We start from the raw sequence: 22,675 nt of genomic DNA, 5'->3' as shown, positions 1-22,675 counted from the left end.
ATCCCTTTTTCTTTCTCAATATAAAATTTTATTTGCATTTGGTCACTACACTTAGCCAGTTTTGTAACGTATGCTTCTTGATATAAATATGATTAAAGCAAAATTTAAATACTAAAATGGCGTGAAATAACATTTTCCAATTTAATGCTGTAAATAAGCAGAATGACTTGCAGTAATGGGTTATTCATCTCTCTGATCTAGAACCTGATCTCCAAGACAGGTCTTGCAAATTACACACTGGAAGGTGCCAGCAGTGAATTTTATCTCCCCTGACCTCAGAAGAAACAGTTTATAAATAGAAGATGCTCCTTATATATTTTAAAAGGTGGACACAGAAAATTGTTCTCTTTTTCCTCATAAAAACAGATATGAGTGTTTTAAACTGTGTCTAGCCAAGGGTCTTAAAGCCTGTGCCTGTAGTCTTGCTGCACAATGGTCAAGGTTAAGGAGTAAGTGGACCTCCAAGAAAAATGTTTTGCCTTGTCATTCAGCACTGACTGGTCTTGGCACATAATCCATTGAGAAAGGATTTTATTAAATACATATCTAAAATTTATAATTTAACATACATACCAATGGCTACAGAACTGTTGGAACTGTTCCAATTCAGGTGAATAAAATCTCACAATTTGATGTGTTTAATTCACCTCTTCAATATAAATGAAGAAAAGAAGTTCAAGTTATAATGGGGCTTGCTATGATAATGGATTAGAACCTGAAGGACTTCCATTAGAGTAAGAAAATAGGGTTCTTGCTTTGGCTTACCAAATATTCTAAGGAATCTGTCTTCTCCTTCTAGCTGTCCTATTTAAACTGTTTGGATTTTTTTTCCCAGTTTACCCTCTCTTCTGCATCATTAAAGCTGCATAATCTCAACAGAGAAGTGCAGTCAAGGAATAAAATTCTCAGATATTTACAGAGCCTAATATCCCTAATACTTTCTTCCATGACTTGGTTTGTATTTCTGTTCTTTGTGATCTTCATACACATCAGTTCCACTGTCACTTCAGATGGGGGCAGGGAAACACAAGAACTCAGCAGGGAATTGTTTAAGGTACAGACATCAAAAATTTCCTGTCTTTGTTTACAGCACTGAAGGCACTGCTCAGCACAGAATTTTTTACTGGTACCAGGCCCTGTAGCAACTGGAAATTACCAAATATGTTTTGTGCTTATGGAGAAGGAGGCTTCAAATTATGCTTTTCCAATACATATTATGTGTGCACCTTGTACCTTTACTTGTAGTGCATGCTGTAGCTCTTTTATTTGTGAAATTGCCTAATTTTGATAAAGCACTAGAAATCCAACAGTTTCTCTGGTAACCTTTTGTAACCCTCTAAACAATGCTGGTGCACCTATCCTTTAAGCACATATTATTGCTTCATTTAGCAATAATAAATAAATAAATACATCTCTTGCCTCAAAATGAAATCATGCTCCCATTCACTTTAATTCTGTTGTGTCAGTGTCACTGTAATGTGAGTTTTTTGCAGCCTATGAATCAAAATATATTGAAGCATGTGATCAGTTTATCTATGTTTTTAAATGTAGTTACTATGAGATGAGTAAATGTACAATCTGCTTGCTGCTCCACTCAATTCTAGTGTGAAACAAGACAGTCATTAACAAGTTAGAAGCAAAACAACAAAAACTCAGCACAAAATAAAATGTCTGGCATATACACACAGCATTGTAGGTGGGGGTCAAGTGAAAAGATTTAAAAATTACTATTAAGAATACAAAACACATTGCTCTTTAGGATCTGAGTGTGGGTGATGCTGTAAGTGAGACCTACTTTCTCATAGTACTTGATCTCGTAGTCCAGAATTGCTCCATGGGGAAAGTCCGGCTCTTGCCAGGAGAGGGCAATGCTGTTTTGGGAAGCCCAGTCCTTCCTGACCATACCTATCAAGGTGGGTGCTGAAAGGGAAAAGGATAACTAAGGGTTAAAGACGAAGCACACGGTTTATCCTTCCAACCTCCTGTCTGAGGAAACCAACCCGAGGCAACTTGGAGTGACCTCCAGACAGAAAAGCACGACAGATGGCAATTCTCAGGAAAACCATATAACCTGGAATTAATGTCTCAAGCACACGCTGGTAACTCCTCTGCTGAGGTGCAGAGCAGCTTCTGGAAAACGGCTCTGTGCAAAAACACAGAAAGAAACAGGGCTGGGTGGGCTCTGCCCCAGCCAGGCAGCACTGCTGGCTCCAGGGACACCGTGTCCAGAGCAGAACCACACTGCAGAGGCAGCAAATTCTGCATTCAGCTTAAACTTCATTAAATGTTACGATTCAAATGTTTAGGATGTACATTCAGTTTACTCTCTGGGGTAAAATAAAGTGACACAGCTCAAACCAGATGCAATGAATCCCTTTTCTGGCAAGCCCTTTATGAGGGGTCTGTGTGCACCAAGAGCCAGCTCCTGCAGGAGCCCCTGGAAGGGATTGGGGTATGAGCAAAGGGAGAAAAATCAGCTCCTGGAAAGGGCCCAACATGCATGGATGCACCTAGGAGCCAAATTATCTCACTCTGGGGTTAGCCAATTTTAAGAACCAGTTTTTTTGCCTTTTTGGAAAAGAAGGTGCGTGGCATTCACATTCTCTGAAAAATCCCTTTGCCCACAATTTTTCTCCTGGGAAGCTGAGAAGCCTCCAATAAAACGGAAACCAATTATTATCTCATTTGCTTCTCCTGTGTTTTGCTCCTTTGGAATGTGTTTGGAGATTGTTTACCAACAGGTTATTGTTTCATTGGTTTCTGATGTGTTTTCATTCATTGGCCAATCATTGCCAAGCTGTGTCAGGACTCTGGAAAGAGTCACGAGTTTTCATTATTATCTTTTTAGCATTCTGTAAGTATCCTTTCTGTATTCTTTAGTATAGTATAGTTTAGTATTCTTTAATATAATATAGACCATAAAAGAATAAATTAGCCTTCTGAGAACATGGAGTCAGATTCATCATTCCTTCCTTCATCACTGCACCCCAGAAATACAATAAAGGTGCACGGTTATCTATGCAATGATTTCAAATGGTGCAAAGATTGTGTTCTAGAAAATAATCTTTGCTTGTTTTATTAATCTGGCCAAACATCTAAAAATATTCTCCAGACACTTATTGGTTTTAATATTATTGATGTGCAGCTTTCCCAAATGTTACAGCAAACCCAGTCATATTATTCAACAGTCCTGAACACAACTAAGATCAACAAGCCAGCTACCATAAGTGGTTCACAGATTTCATTATTTGTCTTTCCACTAAAATATATTAGTTTATTACACACCCTCCCCCATTCATCTCTCTTCTGAATCTTACTTAACTACTTCTAAGTTTCCATGGAGTTGTGTCCTAAAAATAACACATTTTTATGATTTCTTTTGAACGAAAGAATCTCCCTAGGAAAATGAAAAGAGAATCTGCTCCTAGTCACAAAATTTCATGCCTAAGTCTTCTTTCCTGTAAACATTTCAGGAGGTTTAAGAAATGAAAACAATAAATTCTAGAATGCAAACAAACACAAGAAAACAAAACCGTGTGTTTGTCTTTGAAAAAAGGGAAACTCTACACAGAGATGTGCACATTTTTCTCTGTGATAATACATTTATCTGAGAGAGAAAATTAAGTTCCATCCAGTCTTACCTTTGGATAACTATTCTGTGGGATAATAGTTTTGTCCTCTCTGATGTGAAAAAAATTCCCCAACTCAACACCTAACACCAGAAAACAAAACCCTACCAAAGTGTAAGAGCTGACACAGGAAACTTCTACACCTTTGCCACTTTAACCACAGGTCTGATGCAAGAGTGTCAGGAAGAAAAAACAAGAATTCCTGCCATGCAGAATAAAGGATTAACCTGGTTTTCAGGAAGCCCCTAAACAGCACAATGTAAATAACTGAACAGAATAAAACACAATAATAAATAAAAAGCATTCACAGGATTTGAAACAAAATTTTCCCTGGGCAGGTTAAACTACTCCCTTAGCCAAAAAGAAATTTTTACTCTTGAAACTGAGGGTGAAGTTGAGCTCTCACAATATCTCTCTGGGGTACAATCACTTCTCCAAGCAAGATACAAAGCCAGGTCTGTTAAAAGGAAAGCTGGAGCTAGCAAACATGGATTTGTAATTGCTAAACACTGATCATGGGCCCAGGAAGGCACTGCTCACATAAGTAGTTTTACTATTTGTCATTTTGAGTCATTCACTGGCATTGAGCTGCGATTTACGGGTGGGTCTGAGGGAGCCACAGCAACCTGTCAGATACATCTGGTACCCCCTGTGTGCCTGCTTAGAGGTGATGAGCCTCAGCACACTGCAGCTTCATCCCACAGCATCAGGGAGCTCACTCTTCAGACAACCCAACCCAAAATTACTAAGACTGGTGACAGAAAACAGGTTAAGCTGTAGATAAAATGATATTCCTGGTTCTTTTAGGCTTATAAAATATACACTGCTGATATAACATGTCTTCAAATCATAGCCTCAACTTTACAAGCTTTTCATATGTACTGCATAATGGGGATTTTTCTTTGTGTTCTAACTTCCTAATTTATACAGCAATTCATGCATGTTTTCAGCCAAACTCAACACAGTAATTCTTCCATTTGTTGAAGTGCATTTCAAAAGCACAGTCATGGTGCATTGGAAGATCCTCTCAAAACTTCAGTATATGAAATAATCCCAGTTGTCTTTCTGGGAAAGAACTCAGTCTGAAGTTAACAGAACAAAATTACTTTAGCTCTCCCCCAAACCATCTGTGCTTGACCTGCACTTGAAACCAAGAAGCTCAAACAGCAAGGCTCACATCACAACTGTGGCACTGCGCCAGCACTGAATCCTCTAAATCCAAATGCAGAGATGTGAACATAAAGCTGCGAATATGACAAAAAAACCCCAAAAACCAAAACAAAAAAAAAAATCAAACCACCCCCCCCCCCCCCAAAAAAAGTGTACTTTTTAATAAAAAGGCACAGAAGAATCACCATTGACCATTTCCTGTATGTGCAGAAGAATGATCCTATTTTTGCCAGATAGGATTCCAGTCAGATATTCATTGTAGGAAGAAACAAATAAAACCAAGTAATTAAAAGCACAGCTAGCTGAGATTCTATTCCTTTTGTTGTGAAGTGCTACTAAAGAGCATTCATTTCTGTGGAGAAATTTCAGCTCCTTATAACTGTTGCTCACCAGAGCAGAAGTCAATTAGACCTTAGAGATTCTATCCACTTATTGTTAAAGCTCTTTTTAAGCAGAAGATTGTAAAATAGGTAAATCCTATTTTCCCATTCCTAAAGGCAGCTGCTCTAATGTCCCTATGATGAAGCAATGGGAAGTTCTTTTAATTAGTTGTTTCAAATCCAGTAGCTGCAGGAGAACTCTTATATGGTTACCCAATGAAACCTTTTGAAAAAAAGAAATGCTTAGAAGAGCAGCATGGGTTTTAATCACTTTAAGGGCAGCATTTTCTGGCCATTGGTCCTAGGCTGAAGGGTGGTTTCTGGCTCTTGAGCTCAGCACTGATCTGTGTTTTGTACAGAGGATTCTTTGCACCATCTGTTACATCTTCTACACTGTTATAAATTTCTTGAATTACAATGAGTCATCTACAATGTGGTGAGCTCCTCATTTAATTTAGTCCCACAAGCTTCTTGGTCTTTTCAAATTTTTACTGAATAATGGAAGTGCATTCTTTCATTTAGAGTGAGCTGATTTTATTTCTAAATTTCTTTGGCTTCTCTTTTTCAGAATCCTTTTTTCCTCATGTGATACATACAGGACAGAAAATGTGTATATTAAACAATGACTGGACTAACTGTTCTTTCCCTAGAAAATTTCTTTTTCTGAGGCTGACTTCCATTATCCATAACTGTCTGATTTCAAAATAGGTTATCTTCATTCCATTGGATACCATCCTCATGAGAAGGCTGTGGGTGTCAGTATGTAAAATATTGTGGCTCTCAATATGTAAAATAACGCCTTTTGGGATCACGTGTTTAATTCAGTTTTTTGTTTCTATACCTCTGCCATTAGCAACAATTACAGAAATTGCATAATTAAATGTTATTCTCTCCTTGAGACCTCTGCCTGCTTCAAGGTACAGGAGAGATCACACTCACCATAATACAGGCCTTTGTCACCTGTTTTCTGAGCAGGGTTTCCCTTCAGAGGAGGGAATCCACCTCTCTCCCTGCCTCTTCCTCCTCTCTTATCTCCGTCACTTCTCAACTGCAGTTATGGGAAAATACTGAATAAACTCTACTCAAAGCCCTTACTTCTCTTTTAAAACTCATTAATCCCTCCTAGGTTCACCCTACAGAGGAGGAAACTGCTTTAACATCCTGCAGGGAGCCTGCACTCCTCCTGTTGGGGGAACTAGTGCTTTCAGTAAGAGAAGGGCAGTTGAGGGTGGAAGAGATACCAATGCTGTAAAGATTGCTTCACATTGACTGTGTTGGATCAGAAAACAAAAGAAAACTGTTTTCTTGGTCATGAAAAGGAAAGGGCTCTTCAGGCTTCATTTACAGATTAATGGCACAAATTAAACCAACAGTAAACTATGCTTAACACTATAGAACTTATAGTTATCTAATAATTTCAAGCCCATTAAACAAAAAATGTTAGGAAATCAATGAAAAAGAATAGAGATGTATCAAGGTCCAAATCTGAAGTGTTCTTCCAGGTGGTAAAAACACCCTTTGCACTTTTCCTATATGAGAAAATGCTATTATAATTTCACAGTGTTTCACCAGCCTACGTTCTGTAACTATATTACAATTCCTATACTACTGGACACTGAGTATGATTTAAAATTATAAATATCAATAAAAAGAGCACTGAGATTTCATTCACAATGCCACATCTAAAAAAAAGAAAAGACATTATTTCAGGGCACAATAAGAAAAAGATTCACTTCTGATTCTAGAAAGACGACTAGAAAGGCAATAAGCTGCTTATTATCTCTTAGAGAAGACATTTCACTCCAGTAACAGAACTGGAAGCAATGAAACATTTCCTGATCAATGATAGTGCCTCCAGTGCTTTACCCATTTAAGCTGTTTGCCAAGGATTTTCCAGGGAAGTGAAGAGGCCTGAAGCCTTGATCCTGCATTACTAATGCCATGTGTGAAGCATATGATCAGTCATCTGAAGGATGTGGCTGTGCTGTCTATAATCCAGAGCAGTCTTCACTCCTGCAGTATGGTTATTAATCCTCCAGCAGAGATGCAGTTCATCCTTTCTTTCTTTTGTGTTTGTTTGTTCATCTTTCTGTTGCTATCTTTCAGGATAAGGGAAGAAAGAGTATCTTATGAACAAGGGATGTGATAGGGATCCAGGAGACCTCTGTTTATATTCTTTTCTGGTTGTGCTCCAGAGATTTTCTTTAATCTTTTGACTGAGCTATCTTAACATACAATGTGAATGTCAGTAAGTTCCTTTATTTGCAATACGTGAGCACTTTTTCTTGTTAGGAGTGTGATTGTGGGAATATAAAAGACTAAAACCTAAGCACAAGCTGACATGGGAAACAAACCACTGAAATATGAACAGAAATTAAACTTCTGTTAAAAAATCCCCAGTTCATAACCCACCTCTGTATATTAAAGATGTTCACATGGATAAAACATCTTCAGGTTTGTAGTGAATTCAGCAAGAATTTGTTTTCTTACCATACAAGCTTGCTTTCAATTAGTACAGTGACTAGATAAGATATTTGATTCTTCCCATAATAGTCTCTTATCTTCCTAATCATTTCAGTAGTAATTCACAGTTACAATGCTTGGAGGGGATACTATTAGTGGCACTAACCTTGGAGTTCAAAGTTGAGTATGGTGTTTCCCTGACAAAGCATTACAGCTTGCAAATTAACAAGTTTTGGGTTTAAAAAGTAATTTTTACTTCATTTTCTTACACTAGTTCCCTAAAGGTTTGCACTCAAAAGACAGCAGAGCAGTGTGCTTCTTTTGAAGCACTTCATTTACTGAAAATAGGCCTCCAGCAAGTTATAATTATCATTTCTCCCTCCATCTTAAAATCTTTCCCCTTGCAGATCTCCTTTGCTTGCTCAGAAATGGTGGATGGAAGCCAAGTGAACCCGACACCCTTGTCAAAAACTGGATTCTGCTTACAGTGTTGTGGGCTAAAGGTCATGATAGACACAACCCCAGATTTCCTCCAGGGTAAATATAGATTCAACATGGCTTTTTTTTGTGATCCATAATGCAATTTTTTCCCCCTTGCTGCCTAATTTCTCTTTCATCTATTGTTGATCTTATGCAAAGAGACAGTAATTATTCATCCACATGATTTTGCAACACTACAGATTTACTTTCACTTGCAGAATGTGCTGCCATTCTCCATTTTTCAAGCTTCAGACAGAAGCACTCCTAAAGCTTTACTCCTTACAGGACCTACTCAGCTTCTGCTACTTCAAAGTGGATTTTAGTAGAAGATACTTAAAACGACAGTACAAAATAAAGCCTTCTCAGCTGTCAGTCAGATTGTGTGGCTGTTCTGCTCTCTCTGATGACATGTATGTGCAAAGCCTCAAAGGTAAAAAGTATTGCGAGATAGTTGACACAATTTATAGCACAATGAATGATTAAAAATATCTTGCTTACAAATTTTTTAAAAAATCCTATCCCTTAAAAAATATCACACAAATGCTTTACCTAAATCTATGTTTTAAGGAGTTTCTTTATATGTTCTGCATGTCTAAAGCAAGAGGAATAAATTCAGTTCAAAAAAACACAGAGGGAGGTTGTGAGTCCAGGAATCATATGCAAACAAAAAAGATTTGCAAAACTAAAGCAGGTTGCCTGTCACATAAATGGAAATAATGTCAAATCAACAGGTCTCTGGCAACCAAAGGGATTTGCATCAGAATCAGCAGATTCTTGGATCCTGTCAATTGCCTTTTAGGGCAGGAGGAAACGAGAGATCTAACAGGTCATGGGGATTCCTGAGGGAACAGATCCCTGTAAACCAGAGCTGCTCTCTGCTTGTTTGGCAGAAGGTTGTGTGGGACTAGTACATGGGCTCACAACATGTGGCAACAACTTCTATGGCTGAATGGCACAGTAAAAATGTGATTACTGGGGAAAAAAGGCCCTTCTCTTCATGTTGTTCTGGATCAAAAACCAGGGAAGGGTGTAAGAGGCCACTCCAGGCAAGTCCATTCCCTTCCTATCACTCATGATGATTATAAACCCTGCTGTGGTACCTAGAGGAGAAGTAACAGAACATTATGTCCCTAACCAGCAGATTTTCTGCTTTCCCACCCTCAAATGTTCTGTGTTGTGATGCTCAGTGTTACTCCTGACTCAGGCATTGTGGTGAGCCACAATGACTGTCGGCTGGTGGCACGCTTGAAATTGGTGTGCGTGCTTTCCTGGGCTACTATTCCTGACACACAGGAGTCCTCTAAAAAGGAAGAGAGAGTGGCTTTCCTTTTTAAGGAAAACTGTGTTAAAAAAGAAGGAGGCAGGAGAAACTGGTTTATCAGCAGATTCAGATTGCTACTATAATGATGTTAATCAGCGTGAAGAAAGATGTGTTCCAGCCCGTGTGATATATAAGTTAAAAACATCATTCCAGCACTGCTAGGTGCCCTGTGATGTGGGGACAACCTGTGGTGACACATTTCTTCAGAGAGCTTTGTTTTCAGCCTCCTGGTGTAACTTGGGTATTGCTATAAATTGACTGGAAACACAACTTGAGGTTAAGAAGGCGTCGCTCATTGCAGCGAGGCGTCATTACGGAAACAGAGCTGTAACTAAGTCTCATTCAGCAACAGCCCCTCCAGGGTCAGCTGCAACCAAATTGCTCTGCACAACTTCCTGCTGCTAAATTGATCTCAGAAGCTGGAAAGTGAAATAAGCAGGTTAAAAAGCACTAGGAAATCTGCCATCTTTTCACTCCATTAATTGCCACTCGTCCTGCGATGTAACAAAGGCAAACATAAAATGTACACTCATTTCAGCAAAACTTTCCTGCTCTTGTTTATATCCAAATACGAGGCTAGATCAGATTGTAGAGACATTTTCTGTCAAACAGTACTTTACAGGTCTGAAAGGGGTTTTTCTTTTAGCAAGAATATAATGAATATTTTATGTGAACATCTTCTGTGAACCTTCTGTAAAAGCTGTGTTTGTTGGCATGTGCAGAGAATGTCAGAGCTACTGTACTTCAATATTTAGAGTGAATGTGTGTAAGTGCATAGAGACACATCCAATACTGACTTCAAATGTACGTCTTCAAATGATTTCCCCAAAAATGTTGATTTTAACAAAGCACTCCATAAATCACAACAATGCTAAATTAATATGCCCTTATAAATTAATTCCCAGAATGATGTTACAAATAAAATTATGTAACTTATTATTTACTTCATAAATGCTAAAAATATTCCAAAGGTTTAGTCTAGCTCTGTTTCATTGAGGATCAAATATCTTTTAAATCTTTGATGTGGAAACCTATGCACAAAAAAGCAGACCCTTTTAAACTCTGGCATACAGACAAAAAACACTTCTAAGAGGCCAGGAAGTCAATGGTTTGTACTTGATGCACTCGAATCTTGTACTTTGAAAGCACTGCTGCTGTCAAATGTAGCTTAGGTGTTCAATTTCTAGGCAAGTAGGGTAGAATCTGACTTGACTCAAGTAAGTTAAAAACTGGGGTTTAATTTTGGCAAGTTGTCTTAAGTCCTTCTGTAGTCAGGAGATGATACTGAACCTGCTTTGGGAGCTGGTAGATCAAATGTATGCCCTAGTTTGACGCACAGCATTTAATACATTCATCACTACCATCAGCACAGAAGCTCACTGCAAAATCAGCCATGGATCTTCTTTAAAGGTGACCTCTACAGAAATGCAGGAGTAATTTTAGATATGTCAAGATCCTAAATAAATTTCTTCTCTTTTCTTTTTTTTAAGTTGGGTGTATCTATATAATACCTCTAGCATGTTTAAGCTATCAAAAAAACTGGACAAAATATCTAGGCACATGCTCTGCAGCCAAAGATAATTTATGTGTTCTTTTAGTTAGCTCATTGGGGATGTTTACACACCTCTGAGTCTGAGGGCAGGCTCTCAAGGTGATGGATAAATGCAATGACACCTGAAGGTATCAGGGCAAATCCACTCTAAAAGCAAAGAGCTGCTGGCCTTTAGCTTCTGTTATGTCTAAAACCTGAGCTTCAGAAAAGGCCAGTGGCTCCTTCTGGACTACAGTACTCATATTCTGAAAACATGTCACACTAATATTAAATGCATTTGAAAAATACATGCCTTCTTTTGTGTGTTTTTCAAGAAGATTGAGTTGCTTTTATTCACAAAGACAAAACTCCACAGAGTTGAAAATCCACTGGGATCTAAAAAGTTTTTATCTTGCTGACAAATTAAAACAGCAAGAAAGAAGGGTAGAAATTAGATCAGATGATAGGCAGTAAAATATATTTCCAAGAGAGGTTTGTGGAAGGCTGGTAATTATGGAATAACCTTTCAAAAGGGAAGCCTCTTCAACTATTTGCTGCTAGTTAGCTCATGCCCTGCAGCTTGTGGTTTAATACTTATTACACATATCCATGCTCAGGGAGAGGCAATCTCCTGACAGAGACTCATGTGAGAAGAAAACCTGAGCAACCACACCTCCAGGTCAGTACATCACTTAGCTTAAGGAGCCTGCCTTTTCATTCTGAGAAATTAACTATCCAAGGAATGCCCTCCTAGCAAGAGACTCTGAATCGTCAGAACTCTTCCATTTTGCCCCTTTGGTGTTTCTGTTGTTTTTCTTGACATTTAATGAGTTTTTTGTGTTCTTCAACATTCTGTGTGCTGAACTCTGCCCTTGGAGATTTTTACCCAGGTCTATTTTTCATCTCTAGTAGCACAACAAATGTGCTTCCTACAGAAAAAAAAGAAAAGGAAGGTTCAAGGTGGAAAGCTGAGCACTGCTGTCCTACACAATCTTTTTTTGTCCAAAGGATGAAGTCTAGGGGACCTACTGACACATGCAGAGTTTGCAGTGGTTGTTTTTTAAAAAGGACCATAAAAATTCTTTGGTGTCCAAAAAGTTAGGGAGTTGACAGACACTGAAGGAAGAAACAGAGAAAACATTCCTTATTAACTAAGATGGTAATGCTGCTGGGAACTGGAAGATCACATATGGAGAAGCATTATTTGACACTTTCCTGATCTTCTTCCATCAGTGCACCCCATAGCTTATTGTCAGAGGAAAAACAAAAAAAAAAAAAAAAAAAAAAAAAGGACTAGATGAGCCTTCTGAAATTCAGATACACTATTTGGTTACAAAGCTTTCTGTTTAGCTCAGTCCAAAGGCAAGCTGGCTACATACAGCTTCCTTCTGGAACAAGCTTTCATCTATCCCCAAAGAGCCTTCTGCACTGCAGAAATTTTACAGAGAGAAAACACCCTGCTCTTGCAGCTCTGGGAGCTGCTTGTAAGAACTAATGGCTCATATCCACACACTACATTAGTGACATGCAGCTGAGTGCTTTGGGGTCTAACTTTCAAGTGCCTGATCCTCAGAATGATATTCAAAGTTAAATTATGCTCTGTGTCCACCATGCACCAACCAGAAGAAATCACAGCATGCACAAAATCGGAGCTTGACAATTTAGACAACTTTCAGTTTGACAGCTCAAGTTAAACATCAAGGTTAGACACTGGAATTGCACTACTGCAATACTGTTACATTGGAAAAACCCACAAAATAATGACCTCAGTAGCAAAAGTTTGCTCAGCCTCTTTAACTCTTATAATGAAGAAAATCTTCCTTCTTTGAATCCTCCTTAGGTATTCTAAGTAATTCTCTTTCTCCAATATCATACTTTGATGTGTGATTCAGTTGTGAGTCTGTAGTTTGGAAGGTCTGAGAAATCCACAGACTGTGTCCACACAGGATAGTAAAAGTTTTTTGGCACACAAACAAAACCAAACAGTAAGACCTGCTAATTCAGACCCATGTCTCAGTATTTGGCAATGATCTCTGTTTCTGTGACCTTCATCTTAAAATTTCTGCAGCAGACAATCATCTCAAATCCCTGTGTACTCAAACATATGGTGAAACCTGGGTAAGGAAAACCCCACAAAAAAAACAGCAGCTAAGGAAATCTTTGATAGAGGAAAAAAAAAATCCTCCACACATGCAGCAATTCCTTGAATGCCATGTAGAGGACACTAACTTCCCATGGCTATGAATGGGTCCTGACATGCTCAAATATGTCAGTTCTGGATCTTCTAGCTCTTTATATGTACTGTTCAGAAAATAAGGGTTACTAAAATCTGGTCAAAAAGGAAAATACCAACAAAAATAAATAATACAGGATAGCTTTGTGATAGCTTCTAAAAATAATATTCTGCTTGCACAGATTAATACAGTGCCAATAAATTTGTGGAAAATAATTACTGGAAACAAAAGGACTATTTGTAACTTTTTGTTCTAAAATATACTGGTTATAATTTTGATGGTCCTGCATCAATATCATGAATTTGCTGAGCCATCATGCTAACTCTGCAATAAATCATAATTTTCCATATTTCATTAGTGATCATGATCACAAAGTATTTGTAGTGTTGACTTAACTACTCATGACATGGTTGGTCAGATATATCATGATTAGGTTTGCAACTTCTTATGTTATCCAAGGTGATCTTCCCCTGAAATGTCCTTCCAAAAAATTCCACATAAACTGAATGCATAAAGTTGTGAGGAAGAAAGGCTACATTGATAACTAATTCATTGGCTCTGGCTGACAAGATCTCTTCAAACTCTTTGAACTCTCTGAGTCTGTCAGTGTTTGTTTCAGTCTCCACTTGCTGATCAGGTCCCATTAACTTTACAACATCTACTCTCAGTTACTTTAAGCATCTAACTCCATGGGACCACCTAAAGTTAGGAGAATCAGGACCCATTTAGCAGAAGAAACGTAGCAATTCTATTTCTTCTGAAGTCTGTAAGATGGCACATCTTAAAAATATTATGACCTCCGCCTGTCTGGTCCATGCTCTGCATCTCTCCTCAGCGTCTACACTGAAAAGACACTGAGTTCTCTTTCCTCAACCAGTGAAATGTCTTACCTTTAATCTACACTCACAAAGACACCTTAATGGCTTTGTTTTTAAGATAACAATCACTCTAACCCTACTCCATTCTATAAACATTCATATCACCAAGAAAAATATTTTAAATTCTGTATTAAACACTTCATAATGCAATCTTTTGCATCTGAACCTCCCATCAGGTATAATCCTGCTATATTGCCAAGTTCAAAGATGCTGTTTGCTTCCTTTTAAAAGAGGCAGAAATACAAGCATGGAGTCTCAGATTCTGATATAATAGTAATAATAATAATCATCACCTGACATTTCAGTAAGCATTCAATCCTGAATATAAAATATAAAACAGCTCAGAGGGAGACATTTATTAGCACTCCCAAGTAATTGGAACTAGCAAGGAACACAACAGCTGACATATTTCAATGCTTACACATGTTGATTAAATAATTAAGAAAATTTCACCTGTTTAAGAATGATTTCTAGAAGGTTTATGATTCAGAATAATAATTTGTAAGACACAGTTGTAATGATAAATACATAATTGAAATATTGAGGTATAATAATTCTGTTTCAGGGGTCATATGTAGACTGTTCTCAGTGTCTGAAAAATATGTCCATATTCTACATTTGTTTTTTTGGTGGACCAAGTCTACCAAGACCCTTTTGCTGTACATTTTGCTTGTACTGTGCTGTTAGAGATGCTCATGAATGATCTCCTGAGATAAGAAAGTCTGCTAAATTTAATCAGAGTAGTAAAAAGGGAGGACTATGGAGAAATATGGAGGGGCTTCAAGAGATCAGCTGACTGGATAATAAAATGACAGATGAAATTCAGAGGAGAGTAACGCACACAAGAAAAGAACCCCTAATTTCATAAGCAAAACGAGCTCTGAGCTGACCATTTCCACCCAGGAACAAGATTTTTGAGTTCTAATAAATAGATCTATGAAAATTCCAGCTCTGTGCTCCAATGTAATAAGAAAAAGATTAAATTAAATGTTAGGGATTACAAAGGAAAAGAAAAGCCACCAGACCTTCACATTGAGGCAGCATATGTGCACATCTGAAACACATTTTGAATACTGTGTGTAATTTTGGTTTGTCATCTCAAGAATTGTATGTTAGAACAGGGAATACCTACAGTAATTAATAAATTAAAGTTGTGGAATGTCTTGCACACAGCTAACTCAAGAAAAGAAGTGTGTTCTGGAAAGGAGGATGCAATGAAAGGTTGAAGCAGGAATGACACAAAGAACAAGGTGTGAACATTTCTTCTTGCAGCACCAAAGCTGGACATGGCAAGTGAATTCAAAAGGATGTGATTCTTAATAAAATGTGAAATTAAGCTATGGAATTCCTTGCCAAGTGATGCTGTAGATTTTAACATGTATTTAGTAATAAATTGTTAATCTCTACTGGGCAATAACGTCCCCCCAAAGTACAACTTGTCAGCTGAGTACTCAGGAAATTCTTCTGTTCTCTCACCCAGCTCTAATCTTCACTTTTTGGCTACTGCCAGACAGGACATGAAGTCAGATGAGCCAACGGTGTGATCCAGTACAGCTGCTCTTTTGTATAATCAACAGCAGCAGAAAATGAATGTAAGAGGACAGCAAGGTTCCTGCCTGTTTTGGTATTTAGTGACTTGATGAAGAGTCTTAGCGCTGTTTTTGTTGTTGTTTGTTTGTTTTTTGGGGGTTTTTTGTGTTTTCATTTCTCTGTATCATGCATGGTGGTGAGAAGCTTGGAGTCTCCTCAATGAATCTGCTGCATGTTCATGGAGAAACTGCTTCCATCTTGCATACTGCAATGGATCTGTGCCATCTGTGGCACCTCTGCTGTATCTCAGACTCACTGCAGTCATTCATCCCCTGCACGTATTCTTTGTGAGGAGAGCAAGAGTTTATCACAAACTGGCAAGTGCTGACTGTGCCTGAAGTCAGAGGAGTGAAATACACAAGTAAACCTAAAATGCAGAGCACTTCCACAAGATCCTGTGGACCACACAGCAAGGATTTCTTGAGCTCATTTGAAGTCTGAGGCACTGGGTGCTACCCCCACAGCCAGGCAGTTCCCAAAACCCTGCACATCTGCTCTCTGGACAGCCAGCCAGTCTTCCAGAAGGGAATCTGTCAGGCAGACAGGCCAGAGAAATGTGGGAATTTCTTAACAACAGGTACATGCGTTTGGCTGACTCTGGGGGAGACAGATTTTGTGTCTTTGGCCTGGGGCAGACTCATCAGAGGACAAACTCCTCTGGGATGGTCAGGAATGGGAAGAATCCTCTCAGCACCATTTGTTATCCATGCATTGGGTCTGATGATGAGCAAAGGCTGCAGGATATGCACTGAGTGAAGAGAAATGCAGGAGCAAAGACACTTCAAGGCATCAGGCCTACTGCAGCAGCAGAGGAAGAAGAGCCTGTGCAGGGATGCACTGCAATGAACCTTCTGGAATATCTACAGGGAGTCAGTAGTACCAAAAATGGGGTAAGCTAAAATATTAGTCCATCTGTGAGTGGATTATCCAAGAGACATCTGCATTGCCTGTGGATTTTTATAACCACATGAAGTAGGTGCTGAAATTCACACACCACTGGATTGATCTTTTTTCATAAGCCTCAGAATGGCTGAGACATTAATTTCTTTAAAGTATGAGCTTTATTCCTTAACACGAATTTCTTGGTTTAAGAACTCAAGCACTGTCTTAAGTATCATCACTATCAAAATAGCAACCATTTAATACAGTAAAGATGGAAATGGATGGGGAAACTCATGTGGAGAGATTTATTACTTCATAAAGTTTGCATAGCACGTTTAGTCTGGATGTAATTCATAAAACCTTGGATGTTCACTGCTTATATCCTTCAGTACATGAAATAAGGAATATCTACTACCCTTCCACAGGTCAAAAAATAATAAGCACACTTTGGCTACTGATCAAACTGAACATATGTGGAGATTGAAGCTGCCCCATCTGTGTGCTGGCAGCAGAAGGGCTGAGGCACGTTGTGTCTGGATCAGAGATGTGAGCTGAGTCCTGCCCTGCCTGAGCCCTGTAAGCCCCCACAGCCCCTTCAGATGCAGGTGGAGGAGCATCTGCAGGCTCAGGGACCAGGGTGGCCCTTCAGGCTGTCAGTCACATCCTGATGGACATGTCACTGCCTACAGACATTGCTGTGCTGTGCCCACACCAGCCCAATGCATCACCAACACAGGAGCTGCCTTGTTATCTAAACTGCCCAGGAAGCAAGGCTCTGCAGGGATTGTTTTTAAGTCTGCCTGGCATGTGAACTTCAATATGTATAAAACCAGGCAGCTTCTGGGAGGCTTTAAAATGCATCACATTTTCTGTCTTTGTGTCTACATATGTATTCACTACAAACTGGTTTTACAAAGGAGAGATGCCTCAGCATGTGAAAAACCAAACCAAAACATCCCTTCTGCTCCTACATTTTCTACTCATGATTATGCTGTTATCATGCAATGAAAAATAAGGAAAGACACAAACTTCTTTGGAAGTTTAAACTGAGTTTTCTTCTCCTTCTGAACACAGAGATATGCCAGATGGCTTCTGTCAGGTTTTACTAATTTACTGAAAAGTTTTTAGGCAGAGAACATGTAACTTGAAGTACACTGCATACTTGTGAAAGTCTGTATGCATTACTTAGGAGGTGTGAAGAAATCACCGTGATGCAAGGAAAAAACACAAGATGAAAAACAGACTTTCCATGAAAAATATCAAACCTTACATGTTTTTAGACAGCATTTTTGTTGTCCATGCTAAGAATGTATTTTCACTTCAGTCTGCAGCACTACAGCAGGGTTTTTTTCAGCTTTTTCTTTCATTTTTATAAGTCATTTTGTATTAGAAGCATATCTATCCCTAACAATTATGGTAACTCAGTTACTCCTTCAAACTTTCTGTTAATTATTTTTGTTTAAAATAAAACAAAACAGGTAGAGATCAGAATCTGTAATTATGATCTAGTAACTGCACTAGACACTTTTTACTTGATAAATAAATGCATATAAATCTGAGTGGTTATTTATCTCAGTGTTTCCATCCACAGTACACAGCTGTATGTCTTAGCCTTGTGAGCAAACATATGCTACTTGGGATCAACTGGGTGAGCAACCAAAGGAAATAGAACTGATTTAGACATAAAACTCTAGTTATTTTTCTTTCCACATGGCTTACTTCTGCTCTTAGTGCATGCTGTTTTAAGAAGGCAAGCTGTCAAAGTGGTCAGTAAACACACAGAAAACATTTCTGTACTTTGGTTCCCTACTTAGAAGCCATCCTGCTTCCCTTTCTGCCTTATCACTGAAGAGAAGGGTGTTTTTCCAGCCAGAGAAAATCCTGGCAGAAAATAAAGATTGTTTATATTGTAATAATCCATTTCAGTATTTGTGTAAATAGAATGCAAAGGTCACATAATTCAGTCCCTAACTCTGAACGCTTTAATTTAGAAATGCCTGGAGTGTTGAATTTTGAATTTTTATTCAGGTACATCATGACTTTGTTCCTTTAGCTAATTTCCTATATGCACCATTCCTCTTCTAGCTGTAACTAGATCCTTGTTGTAACTAGATCTTTTTTTAGGCAACTGATCCTTGGGACATAAGGCCATTGTGATGGATGTGAGAAACTGCCTCAATGCAACAGAAGAAGATGGTGACATGAGCAAATTACAGCTCTGATCACAGCCAAACTTCAGTTTCCACATTTTTGTTTCTGAAAGCAAAACCTTTCCAATAAAAGCACACTTTGCACAATGAAAATTATAATTTTAAAGGAAAAAAAAAAAACTTTAACCAGTTGGTCTATATTTACATCTCTAAGCTTTTTGATTTCTCCCTGTAGGATATTCTTACATATTTAGATGTCAAAATGACAAAAAATTTGGATGCTAGTAAGCACATAGGTTCATCCTGGATCACACAGGACTCTTGGGAATACATATGTGAGACATAGGCAGAGTACATTTTTAAAAGGAATTAAAAGCTCCTCTGGTGAAAATGATGCACTAAAATCTTACAGAATTTACACACCACAATGATCAGGTGAATGCAAATTAATCCCAGAACTCCATGGGCTGGCTTCACCACAAGCATGGCAAATGAGACATTGAAGGAGAGAGGGGAATTTTCAACATCAGACCAGGCTAAGAATCATATTCCTGAGACAGAGTGAATCCAGTCTTGCACAATTTACAACGTGGTAAAAGCTCTTAAGATATGACAGATGGGAAAAGTGTACATCTGAATTCCTAGTCAATGAAATCATGCAGAGATAGGACTGCTACCAGGCTGAAGTCTCAGATTTACTGCATTTGGAAACACTGGAGTGTAGACAAGATAAATACTGGAGATGACACTGGCAGCCAATAAAAGTACTTCAAAGTGCTTGATTATGATCCATTATTTATGGTCTAACATGAAAACTGTGGGAAGGAGGGAAAGGTCCCTGTCCCAAAGGCTTCAGTATGAGAGATGAAGGATTAAAAACAGAAGGGGAAGTAAGAGATGATTTCCTAAATGAGGACATAAATTGTGTTTTCCTGACACTTCTAGCAGGCTGCCCCAACGTCTGGAATATGTAACAAATTTAGTAAAATTGCTTGAAATTATCTGAGAGCATTTGTATCCTAAATAATGCATAAGCAATGCTGGTTACTGTTGGAATCATTTTGGACTGACTCACTTTCAGAAATATTAAAGTGCCTGCATGGAGTCAGCTTTCTGTAAAACAACCTACAGAAAGAAATGCATATGATATTTAAATTAATTGTTTCAGAGCAGCTCACACAATTATATTAAGATTTCTAAGACTTCTGTTACAAAAGTGGACAATTTATCCTAACAGCCATTCTTTTGAAATATGACTTGCAATAGATCTTTTATTTGTACTTAAAATCTCCATGTTCTCCTACCACAATGAAGAAAATTATATGGACACAAAAATTTTGGTTTCATGCTTTGACCAAATATCAAGAACAAAAAACCCCATCCTGTAACAGCTTCAAATTTAGCAAACCACATTAAAACACACTAACGGACAAGATAATTTAAATTAAATTTTAATACAGTTCTTCACTACGCATTGTATTCAGCACAAGTATTTCACTCAATTGCATTTGTTTACTCACTGATCTAGAAGATGTCTCAATGTGTAAAGGCAAATGCAATAAAGCAACTCTGTTGCAGAGCAGAATCTGGCCTTCACTCAATCACAACGACCTACTTCACATTTTAAAAATTCTGAACACAGATGCTAAGCAGTATTTGTCTCAACAAAATGCTGAAACTAATCCTAAATTGAATCTTTAAAGATATTAACAATAACTTGGGAACCACCAGCATCCATTCCTTCCATCTCTCTTCAGCAGTAACTAAAAGCAGAGCATTGTCTAAATATTGTAGCGTGCAAAACTGGAATGAGTGTTTCTCCCCTATAACTAAAAGTAGAACCAAAACCTGTCAACCACATTCATTGTGGTTATCATTACCCTGACAAAGCAGCAATGTTTCTGCAGTCAAAATGGCAACGGGCATGAACATTTTTGTTCATGTTTTGCATTGCCTAGGATGGGGTGTTGAGGGAGGGGAGGGAAAGGGCAGTTTGCTCTTCATGCCCCAGCCCAGGTGGCCTCTTAGCAGCACGTGGGCTCAAGCAGGCATTCCAGCCTCAAATCGTTTTGTGAGTGCTTCTGTCCATGCTGAACAAAGCCTGCCATCCTCTCCAGCTCCATCACCCAGCATCTTTCAATCAACAAATTGCACTTTGGCAGGAACAAAAGGTTTAGGATGGACTTGTGCCACCCTCTCAGTCCCAAGCTAAATGGCTGTGAACATATGCAGAGATTGTGCTGCTCATTTTTAGGGCTTTATGATGGCACATTTAATTGTAATAAAAGTGCAATTGATGGAAAGTGAGTTACAGATTGAACAGGCAGTACAGCAGCTGTACAAGGTCATTCAACAAGGACTACTCATTACTTCAAATTACCACCCATGAGGAGAATCTACAGAATATGCCAGGATGGAGCTCTTTCTCTGACACCTCATCTTTCAGCTTCATCCCAAAGGCCATCTTTGTTTTCTTTACGGATAGCATTCCCCAATTAGAACCTGCTGCCTTAAGTTACAGTGACTCAATTGCCATCTCTAATGCAATTCACACACGTGAGGCTGCTCCTGCTGCTCCCATTCATTCTGGGAAAGGTGATTGCTACAAATTGCACACAACGTTTGTCTCCTCACAGACCTGTGTTTCTGCCCCATTTGACAGAGTGATGAAAGACAGATGCCTTGTTTAGTTTTAAATCACATTTGCATTCGATTTTCATTTATCTTTTACTTTCATAGCTCCTCACTGAACTACAGCCTGACAATATTTGTCAAGAAAAAAATATCCCATACCTTTCTTAACAGTTTTTAGGATTTGGCAGCATTGGAGCTTTTTCTTGATTATCTTTCCTGGCATTCACAAACAGAGACAAGTATTAGATGGAGACAGTTAAGTGCAGCACAACTTTGCTCATTCTTCTGGGAGTCAGCAATATTTTACTGGAGGTAGTTCATGATCTTTTTTATTGACTGCTGCCTCCCAAAGAGCCAACATCACAACTTTCACACTTTTCAAGTGATTTCCCAGAGCTGGAAGGGAAGTATTGCCTTGCCTATAGTGAAGGCATGGGTGAGATAGAGTTAACAAGGTATTCATTAAGGAATGCTTGTTCCAAGACCTCTTCAAATTTCATTTAATAGGAAGTCAGATTTCCTATCCAAAGAGTCCCTGCCTAAAGCAGAAGAAACTGTCAGCAATTAGCTCAGCTTTCTGCAAGGCTGCCTTGCACCATGGCCCTGTCTCAGTGAACTCTTACAGGGAGGAAGGGCCACGTGTCCTGCTGTCACCCCTTCAGAGGATGCTTTTCTGACACCTCCATGCCTCCCTTCCAAATTCTAGGCCTCTCTGCATGAAAAGTTACTGTCACAAGTTTTCAAAAATATTACTATAAATACATATATAAAAAAATATTAACTATATTTTACTGTATTGGTCAAGAAATATCTCAAAAAATAGGTATATTAGAGCCCTTCACCTTGTATTTTTGAGCTGGGATTTGGTGTAGAGTTGCTGATAAAGGAACTGAATAAATACCATATTTACATATAGAAAAAAAATGACTCCATATCACCTTCAATCTACAGCCTCAAAACTGCTAATCTAAAAAAATGCCATGCAATAAAAAAAGATAAAGCTGAACTGGAGATCAGTAGCAATGTTGTTATTTGCAAGCACTATAGCACTATCAGCAGAGAATATCAACCTTTTTGTCAGGAATACACCAAGAAAATTGATTCAAGTTGCTCTAGTTTGAAATATTGTCCAATAGGTTTTGTTCAAATATTGTTCAAATAGGTTTTAAACATGCTCATTAATTGTCCTGGTAAATAAAAAAAAAAAAAAAAAATAGGTAAGAAAATTATTTACTGGGTACAACTTACAAGGTAACTGATAACCCTTATTCTGAATGGCTGCAGAACATCCAGAACAGAGTAAATGCCTCTCGTTCATTTTCTTGTCTTTCTG

At 38.4% G+C, this 22,675-nt stretch overlaps 1 protein-coding gene across 3 annotated transcripts in view; it reads right to left on the bottom strand.

Annotated features, from left to right (window-relative positions):
* Positions 1 to 22,675, bottom strand: part of EPHA6 (EPH receptor A6) — a 362,947-nt gene that overhangs the window by 114,707 nt on the left and 225,565 nt on the right. For all 3 annotated transcript variants that reach the window (XM_058825149.1, XM_058825150.1, XM_058825151.1), the window contains exon 6: positions 1,796 to 1,920. In XM_058825149.1, the coding sequence (XP_058681132.1) occupies positions 1,796 to 1,920 (125 nt within the window). The remainder of the gene's footprint in view (positions 1 to 1,795; positions 1,921 to 22,675) is intronic.

The sequence above is a fragment of the Ammospiza caudacuta genome, chromosome 2 (genome assembly GCF_027887145.1).
Source record: "Ammospiza caudacuta isolate bAmmCau1 chromosome 2, bAmmCau1.pri, whole genome shotgun sequence".
Classification (NCBI taxonomy): Eukaryota; Metazoa; Chordata; class Aves; order Passeriformes; family Passerellidae; genus Ammospiza; species Ammospiza caudacuta.
Note: the sequence above shows the minus strand (reverse complement) of the source record. Positions and strands in the feature narration are given on the sequence as shown.